The sequence below is a fragment of the Urocampus carinirostris genome, chromosome 19 (assembly GCF_059441175.1).
Source record: "Urocampus carinirostris isolate Australia breed hairy pipefish chromosome 19, RoL_Ucar_1.0, whole genome shotgun sequence".
Classification (NCBI taxonomy): Eukaryota; Metazoa; Chordata; class Actinopteri; order Syngnathiformes; family Syngnathidae; genus Urocampus; species Urocampus carinirostris.
In genome coordinates, this window is record NC_142367.1 from 7,179,440 (window position 1) to 7,201,454 (window position 22,015).

Here is a 22,015-nt window from a genome sequence, read left to right on the forward strand (position 1 = left end):
TTCTCAGTAGTTTTCTTGGAAACAAGTATTTAAGAAACTTATCAATGTTCAACTGTTGTTTACTAAAAATGTTAAAAGTTAAAAAAAATCCCCAAATGAAAGCTGAAAGTTCAAGCTTTCTTTTGAAATGTGCTATGCTTGCAGTATAGATCTCTAAAAACTAAACTTTGTGTAGGCCTTCAAAAATAAGTCAAAATGGCAAAAACTGGCTGGAACTGTCTCTCACATTTTGGGATTGAATGAGTTAAAGGAAACCCAGAGCTTTGAAATAAAATCCGTACCTTTACTCTGATTTTTTAGGTTCTTCTTCTCAACTTCAAATGACTTTTCTGAAACGGAGGACTCAGATTCCTTCAACTCTTTAATTAGATCAGCAATGGCATAGGGAGCTTGGTCAATAATCGTGCTGAAGATGCTCTTGCAGATGGCTTGGAAAAGAATCCGACTGCGCAAAGAGAAACAAAATATTAGTCAGTATAGGTCAAAGTACAAGCAAGCACACATTCAAGGTCATACAAATACATAATTAATTACATTTGATCGATGTTAGTTTGTAGCCTAAATGTGCCTATATTAGAAACCAAAATAATACATTTACATAAACAGGGTTTGTTACTCTTTTGTAAACATTTTCATGACCAAAATGGAGCACTTTTAAGGACTTTCAAGGCCATTTTTTTCCAGTAACATTAAAAGAAGAAATCCGGCGTGCACCAAGCATTTTGCGGAGCCACAAATATATCTGCAATTTACATATGCAATCTTTTATTTCGCGTGTGCATTTATGAAAACACATTTTTTAGATCTTGAGTAAATCGCAAATGTATTTGTGGATTTGAACAATACGCGAGTAAATATTTTGAGATAAATCTCTTCCCTAATAGATGTTGGGTAAAAAAATTACAGTAATATGTAGCTTACATTTTCAGTTGCAGGAAGTGCTCCCCATTAAAATTTACCACTAGGAAACGTTACCTTAATTTTTTGCATTGCCCATAATCGATGCGTGATCCTTGCACTATTACACATATCATGATGCCCTGTTTAGGTATAGCATGCTCATGTGCGCAGCCAGTAGGGGGCAATGATGCTTCAGAGGACAATGCCTTACAAACTAATGCCAGCTGCCATTAAACACAAGCATAAATGCAGTGGCAAAGCGAAGCCACCAGAGAGCAGTGTAGACATCATTTTAAAGTAGACTTGTTGAGAAACGTGGCAACAATTTCAAGCATTTGCAAGCACTTCAAGAATTCAAGCACTTTAATACTTAAAAAAATAATTCAAGCATTTTAAAAGGTTTCAAGCACCTGTACGAACAGTGAGAAATATGTAAATAACTTTAAAAAATTACCATTTTCTAATTCGCTTTGTATTTATTACAATTTAATTCAAAAATGAACAGTTGTAATAGAAGTTCATATTATCCCCAGATACAAAACAATAAAAACGTATGCTACCGAGTATTATCAGACTTACTCTTTGGTGGTGGCTGCAGCTTTGAAGAATGGTTCGATGAATTGCAAGTTCTGGTCAGCAGTGAGCTGTAGAAAAAAAATGGTGAGGAGAACTATATCGTTTCACATATTTTAAAGACTAATTTGCTAACTCTACCTCAGATGAACCCACGGCTGCCAGTTCAATTAGGTAGAGATCCAAGATATGGAGCTGCAGGCCAGAGGGGGAATCATTGCCATGGTTTAAAATTTCCTTAGCCAGCACTTCCAGAAATCTTGCAACAACACTGCAAAAACAAGACCACGTGTATAAAGACCTTAAAATGCATATCCATAACTATTTGGGTGTGCTTGGTGTGAGTGTGCATGCGTGGGAATGCAGGGCGGGTGATGTTGTCCTTGGTGTAAAAAAAGAAAAGAAAAAAAAGAATATTCTTTTCCAAAGACTACATAAACCAGGGGTGTCAAACTCAGTTCGGCTCTGGAGCCGGATCCAGACTCTTTGTCCTCAGGCGGGCTGGATCAGTAACGGAATATCAAATCCAAATTTTTAGCTTTGTTTTTCAGTATATTTCTTTATTGTTTCACGCCTTTATCAGTAACCTACCCACATATTATCACGGATGGCAAGGGATCTTTTCTAAACACAACACACAAAAATGGGTAAAATGATTTTTGTGCTTTGCATTGAATGTGTTAACTGTGTTGAGTGAATGCAATTTCACACCTGAACCAACTCACTACACTACACAAACTCAACACTGCCCTATAAGAGCCAGAGAGAGCATTTGATACAAAAAAAACTTGATCTACAGTAGACTTGTTTTATTTTCATACTCAGAAATTAGTGTCAGGCCAGATTGAATCACCCAATAGGCCGGATCCGGCCTGCGGGCCGTATGTTTGACGTGCCTGGCTTTAACATTTTATATGAGAGTCAAAGAAAAAATACATTCTGGTTTTCATGTAGCCATCTGTATCCAGACATCTTTTGCACTTTTGCATGAGTTGTTCTGAAGGTAGCAGCAACTTGCTGAGCTAATAGTGCAACGCTGGAGCTCCGGCCGTGCTAAAAATACTTAAGTCTTGTAAAGATGTGATTTATAACATCCATAGACAGCACTATTTCTGTGAAAAAAATAAAAGGTTACCTGCTATCCCAGTCTTTTCTCTTCAGCATCTCAAAAGTTTGCTTGAACGTGAAACGGATCAGCTGAAAGAAATTTAACGAGGCCATGAGTGATTTACCCCAAATTACAGATACAATAATAAATTACAATAACTGACATTCAATTTTTCCAATTTATTTCAAATCAATGTGTGGCAACGAGTTAACTAAAAGCAGTCAATTTGCATTTTCATGGAATACCTCTAAAAAGTGGCAAGCAGACCACAGACCAACCTGAAAAAACTTGTCCATTCGTAGTCGGTCAATGCCGTTCCACTCTCTTTTGAAGGTTTTTATGAAGCTTTCCAGATATAATAATTCTGTGGAAACACATTTCAATCACTTTTTTCTTAATTTTAGTTGGAGCATTTGAATTAATCCATCATATGTTTAACTTACGTCCATTTGTATCATTAAAGCTATGAATCAGAGCAGAAACAGAGGTTGAAAGATCTTCCTGTGAATAAAAATGTGATGTCAAGCTAATGTAAAGCAAGCAAAATACAATAGTATAACAATCTAACAATTTGGGAGTAAAGAATTGTTTAAAAGAAAAATCAGACCCACAGAAATATTTAACAATCAGCGCAGCAGCACAAGAGTCGAAGTCAAAATGAATCAAAGTAGGTAACTTATCCAATTTGGACTAATTTTAATCACCGTATTTTCACGACCATATGGCGCACATAAATCTCAGATTTTTTTAAAATTGTGAAACATACCCTATTGTGTGTAAAGCTGCAGACGTAGACCAGCTCGGTGGCCCTCGGGTCTAGCGCCCGCCCTCGAGATTGGCCGGTCACCGGTTTGAGCTTTGGCCCAGTCATGGACTTGCAACATTTTTAAGTGAAATTGGATCCTTTTGCTAAAATGTTCACATTTCCAACTGAATACATTGACATTGACAATATATTTACAAATAATATGGAATTTACAAACGTCAGCGGATTACTGGTTTGTGATATTTCTGATCACCTACCAGTATTTACAGTGTATGATGAAAAGGTTACTAGACAAGAATCAATTAAGGATTATGTTTACAAACGAGTTAGAACTGAAGAGACTATTATATCACTCTATGATGACTTAGTTAAACAAAACTGGAATGCTATATATGGTACAGATGCTGTGGATCGTGCGTTTGACATATATTTGGAAATATTCACCAACAAGTATACAGGGATCAGAATGGAGATTTTCATTTTCAGCTGAAATAGCCAGGGTCCAGGAATAAAGCAGGGCGGAGCAACCCCCCAAGCTCCTGGGTTTTAGGCAATTTACTTGTCCAAAACCATGCTTATATTTATCATTTAAGTAACATTTTTAGAAGATTAAAATAATTTGCCCACATAACTGATTTTTTTGTAAATACTGCAAGATAAGTTCAAATGCAGTTCAGTCCCTGCAGCTTGAGCAACAATGCGGCCAATTTTTCTAACGGCCGCCAGGGTGCGCCAGAGCAATAATGGAAAGAGTGAGACAGTCGGATTTTGAATTTGTTTGCTACGCAAGAGAAAAAGTGAAAAAGTCGGAATGCCTTTGGGGTTAAAAAACAGCGGAAATCCACGGATCCGCGGAAAATTCTGATCCCTGAGTATAACAAAAATTGCCCAATGAGACAAACTAATATTAAGAATAAATCTGTGAACCATCCATGGATAACTAAGGGTTTACATAATGCTTGTAAGAAAAAAAAACACCTTATATAGAAAATTTATTAAACTAAGAACTGAGGAAGCCGAATCCCGATATAAAACGTATAAAAACAAATTGACAGGAATATTAAGAGCAAGCAAGAAACTATACTATACCAATTTATTATATCATAACAAAAGTAATATTAAAGGTATTTGGGATATATTAAATAGTATAATAAAAGGAAAGAATGTAAACAATGCATATCCAAACTATTTTATTGATAAGAACAGTGAAAATTATAATTTAAATCAAGTCGTGGAGAATTTCAATAGTTATTTTGTAAATGTTGGACCAGAGCTTGCTGCAAATATCCCAGAGTGCAGTGGTAAACAATTTGAGTCACTGATAAAAATGAACTCCAAGGCCATGTTTTTATCTGGGGTTACGGAATCAGAAATCTTAGACGTGGTTAACAACTGTAAAAACAAAACGTCTATGGATTGTTTTGACATCGATATGGTACTAGTTAAGCAAATTATAAATAGCATTGTGAAACCATTGACCAACATCTGTAATCTATCATTTCTAACAGGCACATTTCCAAATCAAATGAAAATAGCAAAAGTTATACCAATATACAAAAATGGAAACAAGCACAATTTTACAAACTATAGACCGGTATCTCTGCTTCCTCAGTTCTCTTAAATATTAGAGAGACTTTACAATAATAGACTAGAACAATTTGTAGATAAACATAAATTGATTAATGAAAGTCAATATGGTTTTAGAGCAAACAGATCAGCAAAAATGGCAATTATTGATGCAGTAGAAGAAATCATCCATAGTATAGAAAAGAAGAGATACGCAGTCGGGGTATTTATTGACTTAAAAAAAGCATTTGATACCATTAATCATAATATACTATTAAAAAAACTGGAAAGATATGGCATCAGGGGAGTGGCTTTGCAATGGATTCAAAGTTATTTGACGGGGAGGAAGCAATATGTAAAAATGGGAGAGTTTTCATCTGAATATTTGGACATCTGTTGTGGAGTACCACAGGGTTCTATCCTGGGACCAAAGTTATTTAATTTATATATTAACGATATTTTAAATGTTTCAAAACTATTGAAATTAGTGATATTTGCAGACGACACTAACATTTTCTATTCAAATGATAACTATATTGATTTGGTAACCTGTATTAATCGTGAACTAATTAACCTAAAAGTATGGATGGATATAAATAAATTATCTTTAAATTTAAATAAAACCAAAGTAATATTCTTTGGTAATCGTAAGGCAAATCAAGATTTAGAAGTAAAAATGGATGGTGTCGCAATAGACATTGTATCAGAAATTGAGTTTTTAGGGGTCATAATAGACAATAAATTAAGTTGGAAAACACACATCAGACACATACAAACTAAGGTATCTAAAAGCATTTCAATAATTAATAAAGCCAAATTTATTTTAAATTATAATGCATTGTATTTATTATATTGTTCTCTCGTTCTGCCATATTTAACATAGTGTGCAGAAGACTGGGGCAATAATTACAAAAGTTCATTACAGCCCTTTTTATACTTCAAAAACGCGCAATAAGAACCATACACAGGGTAGGATATTGGGATCATACCAACATTTTATTCATGCAGTCCAAATTATTAAAATTGGATGATTTAATACAATTTTTCACTTCACAACTGTTATTTAAGGTCAACAAAAACATAGTGCCAGAAAACATACAAAATGTATTCACTCGGAAAGAGGGAAATTATAACTTGAGGGCTGTGGTGAATTCAAAATCCCAAAGGTGAGAACCACCAGGAAAAGTATGTGTGTCTGTGTGTGGAGTCAGACTTAGGAATAATTTGCAAAATAAGATCAGACAATGTCCAACTATCCATGTGTTCAAATTTAAATACAAAAAAGCATTACTGGCGAAATACAGGGATGAAGAAAATGGGATATGAGGAAGATTGGAAATACTGCATTTCAAACTATGGTTAACTTGTTGTTATTGTTGCTACTATTATTTTATCAGAACTGTTATTATAAGTATTGTGTTTATTTTTATTTTTATTATCACTGGTGCCGCAGTCACATTATGCGCATTATGACGTTGAGGGATGGTATTGCGAAGATTAGTGTATAAAATATGTGATTATTGTAACTATTATAATTATTGATATCTGACCCATGTAATAAGTATATCCATGAGATTTGTTGTATTTGACACAAGAGGAGCTATCTATAAAATGTATTTAATAAGGAAGATAAAGGGGTAGGAAAAATAAGCATCTGCTTCTGACTACCCCTTTTCGAACATGTTATGTGACATTATTCTGTTGTTGACTCATTGTTTTTGTCCTGTTTTTATTTTTATGTTCGAAATAAAAGTTTTTATTCATTCATTCAATGTGACTTGCATGTTATCTCATGTGAACGTTATGCCTTCTGCCGTGTGAACGCCACAAGATTCCCACAAGCAAAAGACACGTGACATCACACGAAATTCATTGTTTGCGGAAGTATATGAAACTACAACTAGCAACTTGAAAGTTATTATTGTCTTGGTACTCTCATTCATGGAAGGGTGTCATTTTTCAGCCAGGACAAGGACTATGGTGCCCCAGAAACTTCCAGCAGAATTTAATGAAAAGAATGGCTTGTCGATTGTTGTTCGAGCTTTCAGAAAGTGACTCTGAAAGTGAACCTTTTAATAGATATTTACCAAAGCTGTAGATAGTGAGGCAATGGCAGACTGTTTGGTTGGAATGAAAGTTTATTAAGTGATCATCGCGCAGTAAAATCACGATGTATCTTTCTCCTCCTAAAACCAATATGGCTGAGCCGTATGGTGTTAGTTTGGGGGATTTAAGAGTTTTCCTGTGAGTCTAAACAAGCAGAATACAACAAATTAAACGTCAGCCAGTGGCTCAACTTATCATTTTTAACAGATCTGACTAACATGCTTAATGATCTTAACGTAGAGCTGCAAGCGAAAAACAAAAACGTGATCCGTATGATCAGCTCAGTTAATTACTTTAAAAGAAAAATGCAACATCTCGCCTCACAGCACCAGCCTAGTGATTTGTGAAACATTGAAAACCTCCAGAGCTGGAGAAACAACTGAGGCAATGCGCGCAACTTGACACAACGCATCCCTGACTTATTGCATTAACTGCAAGTCATCAGAATTAGGTAATGGCAGTTTTTTACTGTATTGTAAAATATGGGCACATGCAGTAATGCAAAATACATCTACATATATGGTAAAAATAATCAATACTCAATAGGCTGTACTTATAAATATACGTTTGATATTTCACGAAACCCGAGTGAGGATCAGCGGCACACAAAGATGGATGTTCTGCATTTATATATTAGTTAGATCATATTGACATGGCCATTTTATAAGAGCTCACATGCAGAAAAAGTATGGGCACCCCTCCTCTAATACGGAATGTTATTGACCTCATTTTCAACCGAATTTAGCAATAAGAGATATACAGAAACAGACATACTTGTAAAAGTGGTTTGTCTTGCATCCACAAGCAGTAGAAAAGACCTTTCCATAGCTTGAGCATTTCTTCACTGGTAAAGCCACCTGGACAGAGAAAATAAACCCAAAGACATGTCTGAGTGAATGTGGTATTGTTTAATAATGAATGTTTCTTTTTTTACTGTACAACTAAAAAGACAGCTCCTTGCAGATGATACTGCATTGGTGGCTGACTCTGCAGCAGGAGTGTTTTGGTAGTGGAGTTTGATAGAGCGTGTAGGAGACGTAAGCTTAAGTTGAATGCAGAAAAGAGTAGGGTTAAGATGTGTTCGAGAGGTGAGGTAGGTCAATTAGAAATTTAGTTGAAAGGTGTAAAGTTGCAAGGGGTAGATACTATTAGGTATGTGGCAGCAGTGGTGGTTTGGAGGAGGATGTTAAAAAGAGGGTTGGTGAAGGGTGCAAGGCAATGGGTGTGCTGAAAAGAGGGTTCAAATGTAGACATCTGCAAACGGGGTGCAAAGCGAGAATTACATGAAGGTGAGGTGGTACAAATAGTGATTTATGGCTCAGAGACGCGGGGTTAAAGAGTAAATGACGGTAATTGATTAAATGGCATTGAAATTAGATGTTTGTAAGTGTGGAATGACACAACAGGATAGGTTAAAGAATGGGGAAGTAAGTAGAAAAACTGGTGTGGTAAGAGAATTTACTGAGAGGGTTGATGAAAGTATTCTGAGATTATTTGGACATATGGAAAGAATGGATGGAGGCAGCTTGACTTGTAGAGTATGTAGTGCAAAAGTGGTGGAAAATAGAATTAGAGGAAGGCCCAAATATGGTTGGATGGATAGGGTAAAACGTGCTCTGGATGTGAGGTTGGTTACTTTAATGGATGCATGAGTGTGTGCTAGAAATAGATGTGAATGGGGAAGGATAGTTAAGAATGACAGACATTGAAGCATATGATGCGGAGGGGGTAAACCAGTATATGCTGTCTGGCCTCTACTGATGAAGTGTAGCATGGCACAGCAACTCACCCCTGTAGTGCTCTGGGATTAATGTTCAGTGTCAGGATGGGAAGCGCGAAGGAGAATGAATGTTTGGTGAATGTGGTTGTGTTCTTGACTCTAGCCACCACCCAAGGGGGCGGGGGGTGAATGTGGCTTTGGTATATAGACAGATCAACAACAAGAAACAGTTGATATTAATAAGAGATCATAAACCAGGGGTGTCAAACTCCATTTCACCAAGGGCCACTTCCACTTAAGCGCTGTTTTCAAAGGGCCAGGTGTAACTTAAAGGTGTAACTAAATGCAATTGGACTGTAAAATGTTTTAAATTATTAATTTTGTGTTTTTGCTTCACCAACTTGTAATAAATGAACAATCACTGATTTAGTATATACAAGTATCTTATTAAATAAATGGATGAGACTAAAGAAGTACTAATACTACTTCCTACTCCATGGGAACGTGTAAACTAGGCAAGGAAATGAGCCAGGTCTTAAAAAGGTGATTACCTTGGGGATTTATATTGAATTATGTATTTGAGAATAATGTGCAGCCCTGATTTTGTAATGATAATCGTTTTTTAATTCATGTTTTGCTTTTTCTCAGCTCAAACTAAGCATTGAAAGTTACATCGTTGAATACATGCGGCTATGATTCAAATCATTTATATCGAACTATGAACACAATACCAACATGAGATTTACAATGTTTTTATTTCATGTTTTTCAAAGCCCGATTTATTACATACGATAAAGAGTTGATTACCGAGTAGTGCTTTATTGCGGTTATTTAAACCTTTCAGGACGACTTTCTATTATCCACATTCTATAACATTCGTTTCTGGTACTATGAATAAACATACTAATAATGTGATAAATATGAGGACGTGTTAAATACGAATAAATACAGAACTCCTGCCAGCGCAAATACGCCGATTTCAATTCGAAATGCACCACCCCAATTACTCAATACACTCTGGGAAATCTCAAAATATCCCACTCAAAACATTTTCCCCTCGGATATTTACAATTAACGTAGGTCACCCTTTTGCAATTCAAAACAGTGAATTTCTCCTAAATGTGAGATGTTTATGAAGCCTTTTTAAAATTCGATATCATTTTCAATTATCAATTTTGCATGTATGCTCACTAAAATGTTAATATATAAACGATCGCTGCAATAGGATATACGAGTATCTTTATTAATTATACGGATAAGATTATAGAAGTGGTCATTCTGCTTCCTTCTCTATGAAAACGTGTAAATTGTGTTGAAAGTTTACTCTCATTTTTACTATGTTCAATTAGCCAAACACATTGTTGCGGTAATATCATAATATTAGACTAAAAACAGAGCGACTAGGTAAATTATCCAAAACAAAAGTAAATGTTTATTACATCCTTCTTAATATTCTGAGCACATGTTCAATTCAGGGTTTGTAAGCAAATCGCTGGTAGCTTACCATCTGTTTTCTGTGATCTGACATGAATATATTTCCTCAACTTTTGTAATGCTTTTGTCCGGATAGGTTTTTCGTTAGAAGCTAACTTTTGTGCCAGCTGAATTTCTGTATTTTGAAGCGAATCCATTTTTTAACCCCAAAAAATGCACGTGGACTGCCGCCGAACTTTCTTTCCAGTTCGTCGCAGGCAGATGACGACAAATCCACCCGACAGTATGTTGTCGCACGGTGACGTCATATCCGTATATTTTGACATCGGTATTTATATATTCATTTGTTTGTTGTATTTGTATTAAGCATTAGTACAATCTTGCAGAAAATCTACAATGGTCAACTATTAATATGAAATGTATATGATGACTTTGATCAAAGTGTTTGTCTCGAACCAAAGGATGACCCCTAAACTTGAGAGGTCAGGCTGCTTACAAACTAAGGGTACTCCTGTAATACGAAATAATTGTTTGAGCAATCCCTGCATCTTGAAAAACTGATATGGCAGATAATTACAGTGATATTTGAGAAGTGAAATCAAGTTTATAGGATTAACAGGAAATGTGCAATAATTACACACACAAAAGTAGGCAGGTACAAAGATTTAGAGTCCGGAAAGCATTTGTTCCAGGGGCTCTGCCCCTGGTTGCTTCTCCAGTGAGAAGTCACAGGGGTCGGCAGGAGGAGGAGAGGAGGAGCAAGTGGGAGAATAACTCCTCTTTCAAAGTTCTCGCCTGCTCCTCTTACCCAGTTTTAAATATATTTAATCGGCCAATTGAATTAATAAAAAAAACAAAACATCGTCTAGCCCAGCCCAACGTAGAGTCGTCGGCAAACTACAATTGTGTTTGTGGGGGTGGGTCCTTGTTCAGTGTCTTATCTTAACAAAGGCACCTTCGTTCTGCCTATTGGTTCCGACCAATATTCCCACATCTCCCCTTTAAAGTGACTTACTTAAATTTCTTGAAAAATATCAACAACTGCTTTTCATTAAAGAAAAGCGATTAAAAGTTCATCCTCACCGGTCTTCTGTTAATGCACTCAGATGAAGTAACAGTCAGAGTCTTTGCAATTACAATGGAACCTCGGTTCTCGACCATAATCCGTTCCAGAACCCTGTTCGAAAACCGATTTGGTCGATCACCGAAAATCGTTTTTCCCATCATGTAAAATCGTTTTAATCCGTTACAACACCCTGAATGTTTACCATGAAAGTAAACATGAAGCTAACCGAGGCTAATCGTACGTTCGCGTTAGCGTAATCTTCCGTACGAAAGATTACGCTAACATGAACGTGTAAAAATAAAAAAATCAGGTGGTTTACACGTCATTTAGCACCCGGGTCTTCACAAGAAGTGGTGAGCGGTTAAAGGATAAAGAAAAGATTTATGAATAGGATTTCTTACCTTTGTGATGGTCTGCAGAAGCTATGCTCTATTCCCTCGAAAGAAGGGAAACTCGCACATCTTCATATTTTGCTATTATTTCTTTCTTAAATGCAATAGTTGTGCGCACTACTCTTCTTTTTTCACCTGTAGCAACTTTGCTGCTTGCACCGACCTTCTTCCGAGGGATAATTAGGGGTTAAAACACTCCGTTCACCGATATTAAAAACGAAAGCAAAAAGGAGTGCGCGCTCACGTGACAACAGTTCTTCACGAGGGGTGGGGGCAATCTACACCCGTACGCCGCTCAGCATCGCCCTTAGCGTACCGGCGTTCGAACTTCGATTTTTTGAACGAAAAGCGAAGCAAGAATTTCTCAAAATTTTTGGTCGAGAACCGATTTGTTCGAACTGAGAGGCGTTCGAAAACCGAGGTTCCACTGTACCCTGATCTTGAAGGAAACACGATGTTGTTTGACCTTTGTGTCTGGGCTGGACCTGTAATAACCCCAGGTTGCTCTGTGCCCGCCCCACTGAGATAAAAAGATGGATTTCACTTGATTTATTTCCCCTCAACCCTGAATAAAACTGAAATGGTAATTATTGGTCCATTTTAGTAGGTAAGATTGGGCCTAAAAAAATCCAGCCCGACCCGGTCTGTGGTTATTATTGCCCAGCACCGCCCAAGAGCAAGAAATTAGCTTAATTTGAGGGACCAAGCATGAAGCATACCGGAATTTTCATATTTTACTTGTGCGGAATCAGAATGGGGAAGAGTGATTTGGACCAACTAAGATGCTGCGATTTTAATTCATGCGTTTGTTACCTCCCGACTCGATTACCTTAATGTACTACTTTCTGGTCTCAGTAAGTCTAGCATCAAAAGCTTTCAGCTGGTAAAAAAAGGCTGCAGCAAAGCTTTTACCTAGGACAAGAAAGTTTGATCACGTTCCCCTAATTTTGGCTGACCCGCACTTGCTCTCTGTCAGTTCAAGATGTGATATTAAGGTTCTCTTAGTATTATACAAAATTTTGCGTGTACTTGCCTCCTGATATCTTTCAGATTTAATCCCCCCCAATGTTCCTGCTCGGAAAACACTGGTCTATTAGTGATCCCAAGAGCCAAGAAAAAAAACACAGGTTCAAGAGTTTTCTCTCTTCGAGCTCCTGTGATTTGGAATGCTCTGCCCTCTGAGATTTGATCTGCAACCTCAGTGGAAGTGTTTAAATCAAGGCTTAAAACACACTTGTATTTAACAGCTTGTGAATAATGTTGACCTTATACTTTTGTCTTCTTGTGCCCGAGGGAGAAGGATGAGCCTGGTTGTTGCAGGGTGCATGCATATTGAGCATTCGTACAGTAGATGTCTGCATGCATATTTATACATAACTGAAAAAATGGATAATTCTCCAGCATAGGCCGCTTGGGCAAATTATTCAAAACAATGTGGCCCAAAACTGAAAATAGTTGCCCACTCCCACTCTAAACAACTGATGGGACATCCCTTGGAAAAAAAATATTTGATGTAAAATTGCATTTTAATAGTGAATATTAGTCCCAGAAACAGTAAATTACTTCAACGCAGTACGAGAGTAAAAATACAGGACTGCAGATGGGTCATTTCTTTGTTTGCAATTAGCGCAGTGTTTTTGATTCATGCTCGTTATTAAGAGCATTATTGCCCCTTCCTGTTTTAGCGTGTGCTAACTTTGTGTGCATTTGCGCTTATCAGTAAAGGTCTTCATAGCTCTTTGGCCATTCTCATGTATGACTCTCAGAAAACTTGTGTAGTCAGAAAACCAGAAGGTGAAAGTCAGATGTAGCAGTGTGATACTCATTTATCATCAACTCAGCATTCTGAAATAGGAACACACAAGAAATTGAGGGGCTCAGGTGGTTGGTCTGGCATGTTAAAGGTCCTCCCTCACTGAGACCAGTGTCTATCTCCAGTAACTACGAGAGTGTGAGTAACAAATGCAGAGTGATAACCACAGACACTGGCTATTATTATTAAAATAATCGCGGGGGGATTATACTCCCAAATTTAGATCGGTTCTAGCCAGGTGAAAAAGCTTACGATGCAAGGGTGAGGAGCTTTTGCAAAGGACCGACATGGCTTTAACAGTTTTGTGGCTGCTGTGTTCGTATTAGTTCAGATGCATCCATTGATTTTGTTTTAAAATTGACCCATCTCACGGATGTTTTGGTATCCAAAGTTCGCACCCGACTAAATTTTGCCTCGGTGTACGATCAGATTTCCGGTATCCAAAGTCAGTGATGCTACCACTAAACGTGTGCCCAGGTAGGCACCAATAGCACTAGGCGTAGTTTTTTAGCTAGGTGAAACCCGTGCGAACCCCCTTGCATTAAATTGCCGTTGATTCATCAGTTGCAGCTACCTAGGGTCTTTTTATTTTCGCCATTGCATATTGTCCCTAGGTGTGACTGAGCGAGTGAGTTGTCTGTCCCCGTGTGCCCTGCGATTGGCTGGCAATCAGTTCAGGGTGTCCCACTGCCCGGAAATGGCTGGGATGGGATGGATAAGTGGTACAGCTAATGAAATGAGATGAGATATTGTTTACATTTCCGGTCACGGGTCCGGCAAAAAGAGGAACGAAAATGAGAGCCAAGGCTCCATTTACGATCGATAACAAGCAAATTATAATCGCAAAAAAAGAAAGTGGTTCTAAAGATGCAGATTTAGAGAGGGAATACCGGCAAAGCCAGTTTACGATCTCAGTGGCGACAGGTATCACTGTTTTATCAAGCCGAAGGGCGGCAAAAAATTAAGGTACGGAAAAGCTTCTGATATGGATATGAGAAAATGACAGAACTGGGGACACGATCACATTATAGACGGTTGAAATACATGAAGCGTTCTGTTGCTGGGAACAACTGCATGCATTTATCACAAGAAGACGTCCCAATAAAGCCAAAAGCGTGGAGATCTTCGATGAAAACTGTATGAAACAATTTTTTAAAAATTTGAGATCTAGACAGAAACAACAAGTGCTGGGTGGCTATTTTATGCATCCAGTGACCAAACCGGCAATTGTTAAAAAAGCGTGCTAAGAGATTTAACTGACTTTTACATTTGATCATTTTCATTCTTTTTTTTTTTTTTTTTTTTAAACATGTCTTGGCTAATAAAACTTTGTACTTGTGCAGTAACTTAGTCTTTTGTATTTCTCTAGCCTTATTTCTTGTATTATGTATACTATGTGGTATAAATATTATTATTGTCAGAACATTTGTGTACCTACAGGGCAGTTGATTTATGGAGGGTTTAATGCATTTGATGACCTTGGAACGGATTAATCCCGGTTCAATACATTTGAATGGGAAAACATGTTTCAATTTACAACGGTTTTATTATAAATTGTACTATTGGAGCCAATTAACTTTGTAAGTAGGGATACCACTGAATAGAAGGGCATGCATTAATCGAGAGGTCGAAAATGGCAGAACCTCACTTTCTTTTTTATACCAAAGACTACACCAATTCAATGACGTATAGATAAGCAGAACATTGCCAGTGTCGAATAACAAATATTTATTTAGAACATCCCTACACAAAAGACTGGGAGCTCATGTAGCATTTAGGACTCGACAGATACGTTTTTGTCATTTTATTGTGGTCCCATCCAAGTTGCAACTGAATCCTTTCTTTTGAGAGTTCAGTCAGATGTTAGGTAAAAAAATATACATAGAGAAGAACTGGACAAAAATAAGCTTAAAAAAACTGCATAAGGAACATACTATGCTTACAATTAATAACATAATTCAGGAAGGACCATCATAAAAAAACTCACAGATGATTTCTATTTAGATTTTAATCAACACATTCCCACCTTCCCATCAGGGGTCAAGGTTTGCTCACCATCTAATCAGTACTTTAGTTAATACAGACACTGAAATACTGTAAACTGTGCAACTATGTTGTCCTTCCATTTTCCTCACCATTCATACTTATGCGCAATACAGGGGTTGAAGGCTATCACAGCTGTGTTCCGGGAAAACACACTACCAGGATAGAAGAAATTATTACAGTAAATACCTGAAATTAACAACTTTCATTTAAAATCTATTGAAAATGGTTGTCAGCTGCACACTGTTTCTTAAACTCCTTCTGAGAAAATCTATGTTTACAAGTTGGACAGGAAAAAGGTTTCTCAGAAGTTTGTCTTCTTTAAATTTTTTTGCATCCTTTTGAAAAAAATCATTTTCCACTAAGTGAGCAGGCAACCGGCGTGTCGCCAATGTGTTTTCTAACATGCCTTTTTAAGCTTGAACTGACGGAAAACTCTTTGTCACAAACAGAGCAGACGAAAGGTTTCTCACCAGTGTGTGTCATTTTATGTATTTTTAGGCGATCCATTCGAAAGAATCTTTGATTACACAATGAACAGGCAAACCGTTTCTCACCGGTGTGAATTCTCGCATGTATATTTAAGTATCCTTTGTCTGAATACTTTTTACCACATATTGAGCATGCAAAAGGTTTCTCACCAGTGTGGCTTCTACTATGTCTTTTTATATATGCTTTATCTGAGAACATTTGTCCACAAACTGTGCAGGCAAAAGGTTTCTCACCCGTATGAGTAATTGTGTGCATTTTTAAGTGGGCCTTGGTTGCAAACAATAGGCCACAAACTGTGCAAGCAAAAGGTTTCTCACCAGTGTGTGTTCTTGTATGTCTCTTAAGGTTTGACTTCAGAGAGAATCTTTGGCCACAATCCGAGCAGACAAAGGGTTTCTCTCCTGTGTGGGTCCGTGAGTGTATATTTAAGTTTCCTTTGTTTGAGAATCCTTGACCACAAACTGAGCAGACAAAAGGTTTTTCACCATTATGAATTCTTCTGTGTGTTTTTAAGTTTCCTTCCCAAGAAAACTTAAGACCACAAACTGAGCATGCAAATGGTTTCTCGCCAGTGTGGGTTCTTATGTGCGTATTTAATCTAGACTTATGAGAGAATTTGCGACCACAAATTCCACACGCTAATTGAATCTTATCAGTGTGGGATCTAGTGTGTATGTTCAAGTGATTCCTCCGAGAGAATCTTTGTCCACAAACTGAACAGGCAAAACGTTTCTCATCAATGTGGATTTCGGCGTGTGATATTAAATGCATCTTAAAAGAGAATTGTTGGCCACAATCCGAGCAGGAGAAAGGTTTCACATCAGTATGTCTAATCAAGTGTTCTTTCAAATTTCTCTGACGAGCAAATTTCCAGCTTTCGTCGTTGCCGGGAAATCTCATATCAGCGTCAGACTCAGTTAGGTGGCCGTCAACTTGTGATGGTCTCCAGTGGTCTCCATCGCCTTGGCTTGTTGAATCATGACGTGAAATGTTACTAGAAAACTCAAAATCTCTGCTTGTTTCATGTTGACCCCGATCTTCACCCATCGACACGATAGCAGTAAATGGCAAAATGCGTATTTGCATCTCTTCCTCCTCCTCTTTAATGCTGGGTGGGTCTTCTACCTCTTCTTTTGTGCAAGGATCCACTGGCTTCTCCTCATCTTTGATGCAATCAAACTGTTGGTCTGACTCCTCTTTGAAGAGGGAGATCTCTTCATCATCCTTTTTAATTTCATAATAAGCTGGCCCTTGTCCCCCACGATGAACATTTTCATTACTGTCTGCAAGACACAATACAAAGACATTTAGTACTATGAGTAATGTGCAATGAGGTTTAACTATGACAGGGGTTGGGAACATATGGGTCACGAGCAAGATATGGCTCACGAGTACATCTGGCTCGGAGATAAATCTAAGTTCCTGCAATTCTTTGTTATTCCAAGTATGGAATGCGCCAAGCCAATTTTAATGCATACGAAGCCAAAGCTGTACTCAAACTGCTATTGCTTCAGTCCAGTTTATATAGGGCCTAGTCTTAAATGCACTTTACAGTCAGTGTCACACCAAAACCCTTCGTTTTGGCCGTAAGTTACTAAGGAATCCTTCAAATGGAAGCTAATTAAACAAGGTGTGTTCACTGTCGAGACACTTTATGATGAAAACCCACAAAACAAATTGTAAACACCCAAAAATGCCACCAAAACAATTTGTTTGGGTGGGCGGTAGGGGTGAATGGAGCTATACATGTCGTGCACGCACTCCCCTTCTTTCTCTTTCCCAGCCCCGTCTGTGCCAGATGTATAAATAAAAACATAATTGCAGTTGAATAAATTGTCTCTATTGTCATTATACAAAAGAACAACAAAATTGGAGGGCTATTCCTTTCAGTGTAAGAAAACGATGAAGAGGCTGGCAAGCTACACGCTAGAGTCGGGTCCCTGCGCCTCCTACAATGTCTCTGTGATTATTAAAATAGAAGAATCACAAATGTAGCAGTTTTCCACAAGTAGATGCTCAAAGTCGTCTGCTTTAATGGTAACGCATTTGGCGTTTGTGACTAGCCACCTTCAGCAGCGGTGGTTTAAGAGTCGTTAGCCAAGCTGTTAGCTTTCCCTTCCGACGCCCAAATTGTCTTTATTGTCATTGATATCAACGTACTGTATTGTGCATTGTGTTCTGCAGCACACAGCACCCAGCAAGTGCTATCACAGGGACATGTTAGGGAGGGCTTTGTGTGTTGGGTGGGCATGACCGTCTATGTGCGCAAATGAGATAGGCTGGTGTATGCTGTCAGTGAAACGACAGGATGGGCGCACGAGTCGATCTGACCACCAAAACAATTTGCAGAGCATGGAAATAGCTAGCTTTTAGAGGATTGTTACATTAAAAAGAAATTCAACAATTAAATCGGACTCTGGAGAAAGTCATAAGAATTGCTGATCACCAGTGGGTGCTCTTGGATTATTATCGGGTACAGGTAATGGCTGAGACGGTCTCGGGAGAGAATGCTACAGGCCTTCTTCTACGGCCAGGCTACCAACTCTCCTAAGCGACCCATGTCAAGACTGTATCTCACCAACGCCAGATCCATTACCCATAAAAAAGGTGACATGGAGCTACAACTCTTGGCGAAACCGCTACCTTTGAGACTCTTGTATTTTAACCATCACGGAGATGTGGCTCGCAGCACGGCGGCGCAGTAGTTAGCACGTGTCCGGCACAGTTCTGAGGTCATGAGATCAAATCCCCTGTGTGGAGTTTGCATGTTCTCCCCATGCTTGCGTGGGTTTCCCCTCACATTCCAAAAACATGCATGTCAGGTTAATTGGCCGGTCCAATTTGTCCCTAGGTGTGAATGAGCGAGCAAATTGTCTGTCCCTGTGTGCCCTGCGATTGGCTGGCAACCAGTTTAGGGTGTCCCCTGCCCACTGCCCGAAGATAATTGGGATAAGCTCGAGCACCTCCGCGACCCTACTGAGGATAAGTGGTGCGGATAATGGATGGATGGATGGAGATGTGGCTCAATTCATGGATTCCTGATGCTAGTGTTAGCCGGCCGCTCTCTACATCGTTTTCTTACACTGAAAGTAAAAGTCCTTCCATTTTGTAGAAATATTGTATAATGAAAATAAAGACAATCCATTCAACTGCATTTTTGTGTTCTGTGTTTTTATTTGTAGATCTAGTTGTTACAGTGGTATACTCTCAAGCGGAAAGGACGTCATCTTCAGGTAAGTTTGACTTTTTGAGGGGGGTCTGGTCTGCTGTATCCTGTTTTTTATCTACATAGTTTGTCTTGCTATGAGTAAATAGGTGCCGCGTTGTGTTTGTAAGGTTTGTTATTGCTTAAAAAGGGGAGTTGTAATCATTAATAGGTTGATCAATTGGTTGAGGTTGACAGGTATGCACAGTGTATATCATTTAATTTAAAAAAAACGAAACGGAAGACACAACCTTCTCTTGGAGGCACATATCCTAGCTTCTGGTTTCTGACCCCCGGGGGTCGTCCATAGTTGTCCTCGTTTGCGCCACAAAATCCCTCCTCATGTTCTGAAGTGATCCTTGCACACATTTTCAAACGCCCAAAAAACTTTACATTAGAAATGCCGGCTCAACACCAAACGATGTATTGTTTACAAACGTGTCCGTTTGTTAGCTTAACAGCTAAGCTAAACTAGGCAGATAAGATCTAACGGCCACGGGGACAATTTTAAGCGGTAAAGGAATGCCACAAATGATGTTTCAGTCCGCCAAAACTCCCCACTCCTAAAAAAAGGTCAGAATCGGAGATTTTGTAGGAACACGGACGAAAAAATGTATTTGTAACACCGAGTACATCGGATATTGGATTACTTCCGTGTGCACAGTCTGCTAGTGATTTATCGTTCGCGAACGAAACGGCTTTATAAACCGGCTCTTCGAAGTGAAAGACGGGAGTTGACTCCCCATCAATCAATGGCGGGATCTCTTCCAGACGCTTTTCCACCCTCTTGTGATAGTTCAATACAGGGGCGATTTTAGATTCAGAGCTTTGGGGTGCTGATTACCCACAGTGTCTGGCTGGTTGAAAACATTTTTTTATTTGACCTAAATTGATAAAACACGTAATAATTTAATTATGATCATATTTTGCCAAATGTTCGTTTTAAGGCAGTTTTTATTAACTGAAAGTTTCTTTTAAGGTTGTTTTTACTTACACTCACAATAATAAAAATAATAACAATAATAATATACTTTACTCTCGCTGTAATACACCAGTGCCCCCACAGACTACTGCAATGCAGAATGACAATAGCCGAGCGAAATGGGACAAGGATGGCGACGAGAGCGGTACCCAAATGGATGGAACCATTTCAAGTCAGTGGAGTATTGGCATTGTTAGTTGGTTAATGTAGTTAATGTAATGTTTATTGAAAGTATTGTTAGATACATTAATCAAAACATGACACAAAACTAATGCTGAGAGTGAGCGGGGCCAAATTTGGTCACCTTACGCCCCCCCCCCTAAGAAAATTTGAAAAATCTATCTCTGCCAACCTTTGCTTAAAAGTTTGCACCGAATTTACACTAACAACCCGGTCACGCAAAAAATTCCAAATTTTTGGTATCCTGAAAAAAATAAAGTTTCCATGCAGATTGCTGGTAGGTCTAGGCACCTGTAACTTATATCTGTGGCCACGTAAACCATCAACACGACAGAACTCAAAAAATTGATCAAAGGGCACATTGATCATTCCATGTAGTACTTTGAACACAAAAATTAAATCAAATCGAATTCTGCTGAGCTCCAAAAAGTCCAAGTTCAGTCTTTGTAGTCTTTCAGGATATGACAAATTGTGCATCCCAGGTATCCGCTTCGTATACCGACGTTGAACTCCTTCCAGTAGGTTGATGTCTTTGAGTAAGCAAGGGTTCCACACAACGCTATTATATTCTAATTCCGGGTCTAACATACACGCAAAACATTCCACGTGTGCTCTCCCGTTTCTGACCCTGACCACGTTTTTGTTCTCCTGTCCCGGCTATCGACCTGTTTTTCCGTCCCTGACACCGCCATCGCCTGCCACGGAAGATCCATTCCCGTATTCGGATCTCAATCCGATTGCGAGAACGACTTGCTTCCCGCATCCAGCTCTGCGAGCACCAGATCGATGTTTACTCCTCTCTCTCTCTTGGCGTTGGGTAGCAGACGTTCCCTCGTAGTCGTCCTTTACTTTATAAAGTTCCTTGTTGTGTATTGCAAAAAATATTGCACACATTCCCAATAAAAATCACTCATTTATGTTCACGTTTGATCTATACTAGGCCACATGTTGATTACAAAGACTAATCCTTGTTAGCAACTGGGAAACTAAGCTAGTCTAAACGAGTACGAGATACTTCAACATGCACTGAGACGGGAAGTAACACTAGGAAGTGGGTGCTCCCTGGATGTGGGAACGAAGATCTGATCAAATCCACTTCTCCCATCTAATTTATCATACTGAAACCATTCCCAGAGGCTTGATACTTCCTGATGAGCAACACCAAATACTTTATAACAGTTTTTTAAAAAGGTGTATGGCATTGATTGAGTTACAGTGGTACAGACAACTGGGGGAGACAGATGACTTACTGTACATTGAACAGGTTAGAGTTAGTAAACAAAGGTCCATAGAAAAACAAATGCCTCTTCCCACCAAAAGACACATTTAGCCACGCATTCACACATTCCCCCCGAAAATCTAAATAATGATTAAGTAAATTAATAAAATGAGACAAGGGGAGAAAAAAGTATAATAAAATATATCAATTCAATAAATAATAAAACCAATAATGAATGTATTTTGTAATTATAGTAATGAAATTAGGAGAAAGAAAACAAAATAAAAAAAACAACATCCCTTAAATAACAGAAAAATAAAATATAAAAAAGGGGAGGGCAGCTTAGATCCAATGATCAGATATCAAACTGCAAGCTACCTATGTGTAATGAACAGGACCAGCCTTAGCCTTCATGGGGCCCTTGGCAAAATTAGATTTGGGCCCCCCATT

At 38.4% G+C, this 22,015-nt stretch overlaps 2 protein-coding genes across 2 annotated transcripts in view; both read right to left on the reverse strand.

The window, feature by feature from the left end:
• The window catches only part of rrp1 (ribosomal RNA processing 1), a 28,323-nt gene extending 17,871 nt beyond the window's left edge, over window positions 1-10,452 (reverse strand). Inside the window, exons 1-8 of the mRNA XM_088323730.1 lie at window positions 10,244-10,452; window positions 7,794-7,876; window positions 3,025-3,082; window positions 2,860-2,945; window positions 2,609-2,670; window positions 1,615-1,744; window positions 1,480-1,544; window positions 282-445 (exon numbers count right to left, since the gene is read on the reverse strand). Of these exons, the coding sequence (XP_088179856.1) occupies window positions 282-445; window positions 1,480-1,544; window positions 1,615-1,744; window positions 2,609-2,670; window positions 2,860-2,945; window positions 3,025-3,082; window positions 7,794-7,876; window positions 10,244-10,370 (775 nt within the window). The 5' untranslated portion in view covers window positions 10,371-10,452. The remainder of the gene's footprint in view (window positions 1-281; window positions 446-1,479; window positions 1,545-1,614; window positions 1,745-2,608; window positions 2,671-2,859; window positions 2,946-3,024; window positions 3,083-7,793; window positions 7,877-10,243) is intronic.
• A 4,781-nt stretch (window positions 10,453-15,233) lies between these two features.
• LOC148347029 (uncharacterized) lies at window positions 15,234-19,850 on the reverse strand. Its single transcript, XM_088323449.1, has 2 exons — window positions 19,436-19,850; window positions 15,234-17,262 (listed from the first exon to the last, which is right to left on the reverse strand). The coding sequence occupies exons 1-2, from the start codon at window positions 19,551-19,553 to the stop codon at window positions 15,839-15,841; spliced, it is 1,542 nt and encodes a 513-aa protein (XP_088179575.1). The 5' UTR covers window positions 19,554-19,850; the 3' UTR covers window positions 15,234-15,838.
• Window positions 19,851-22,015: the final 2,165 nt, after the last annotated feature.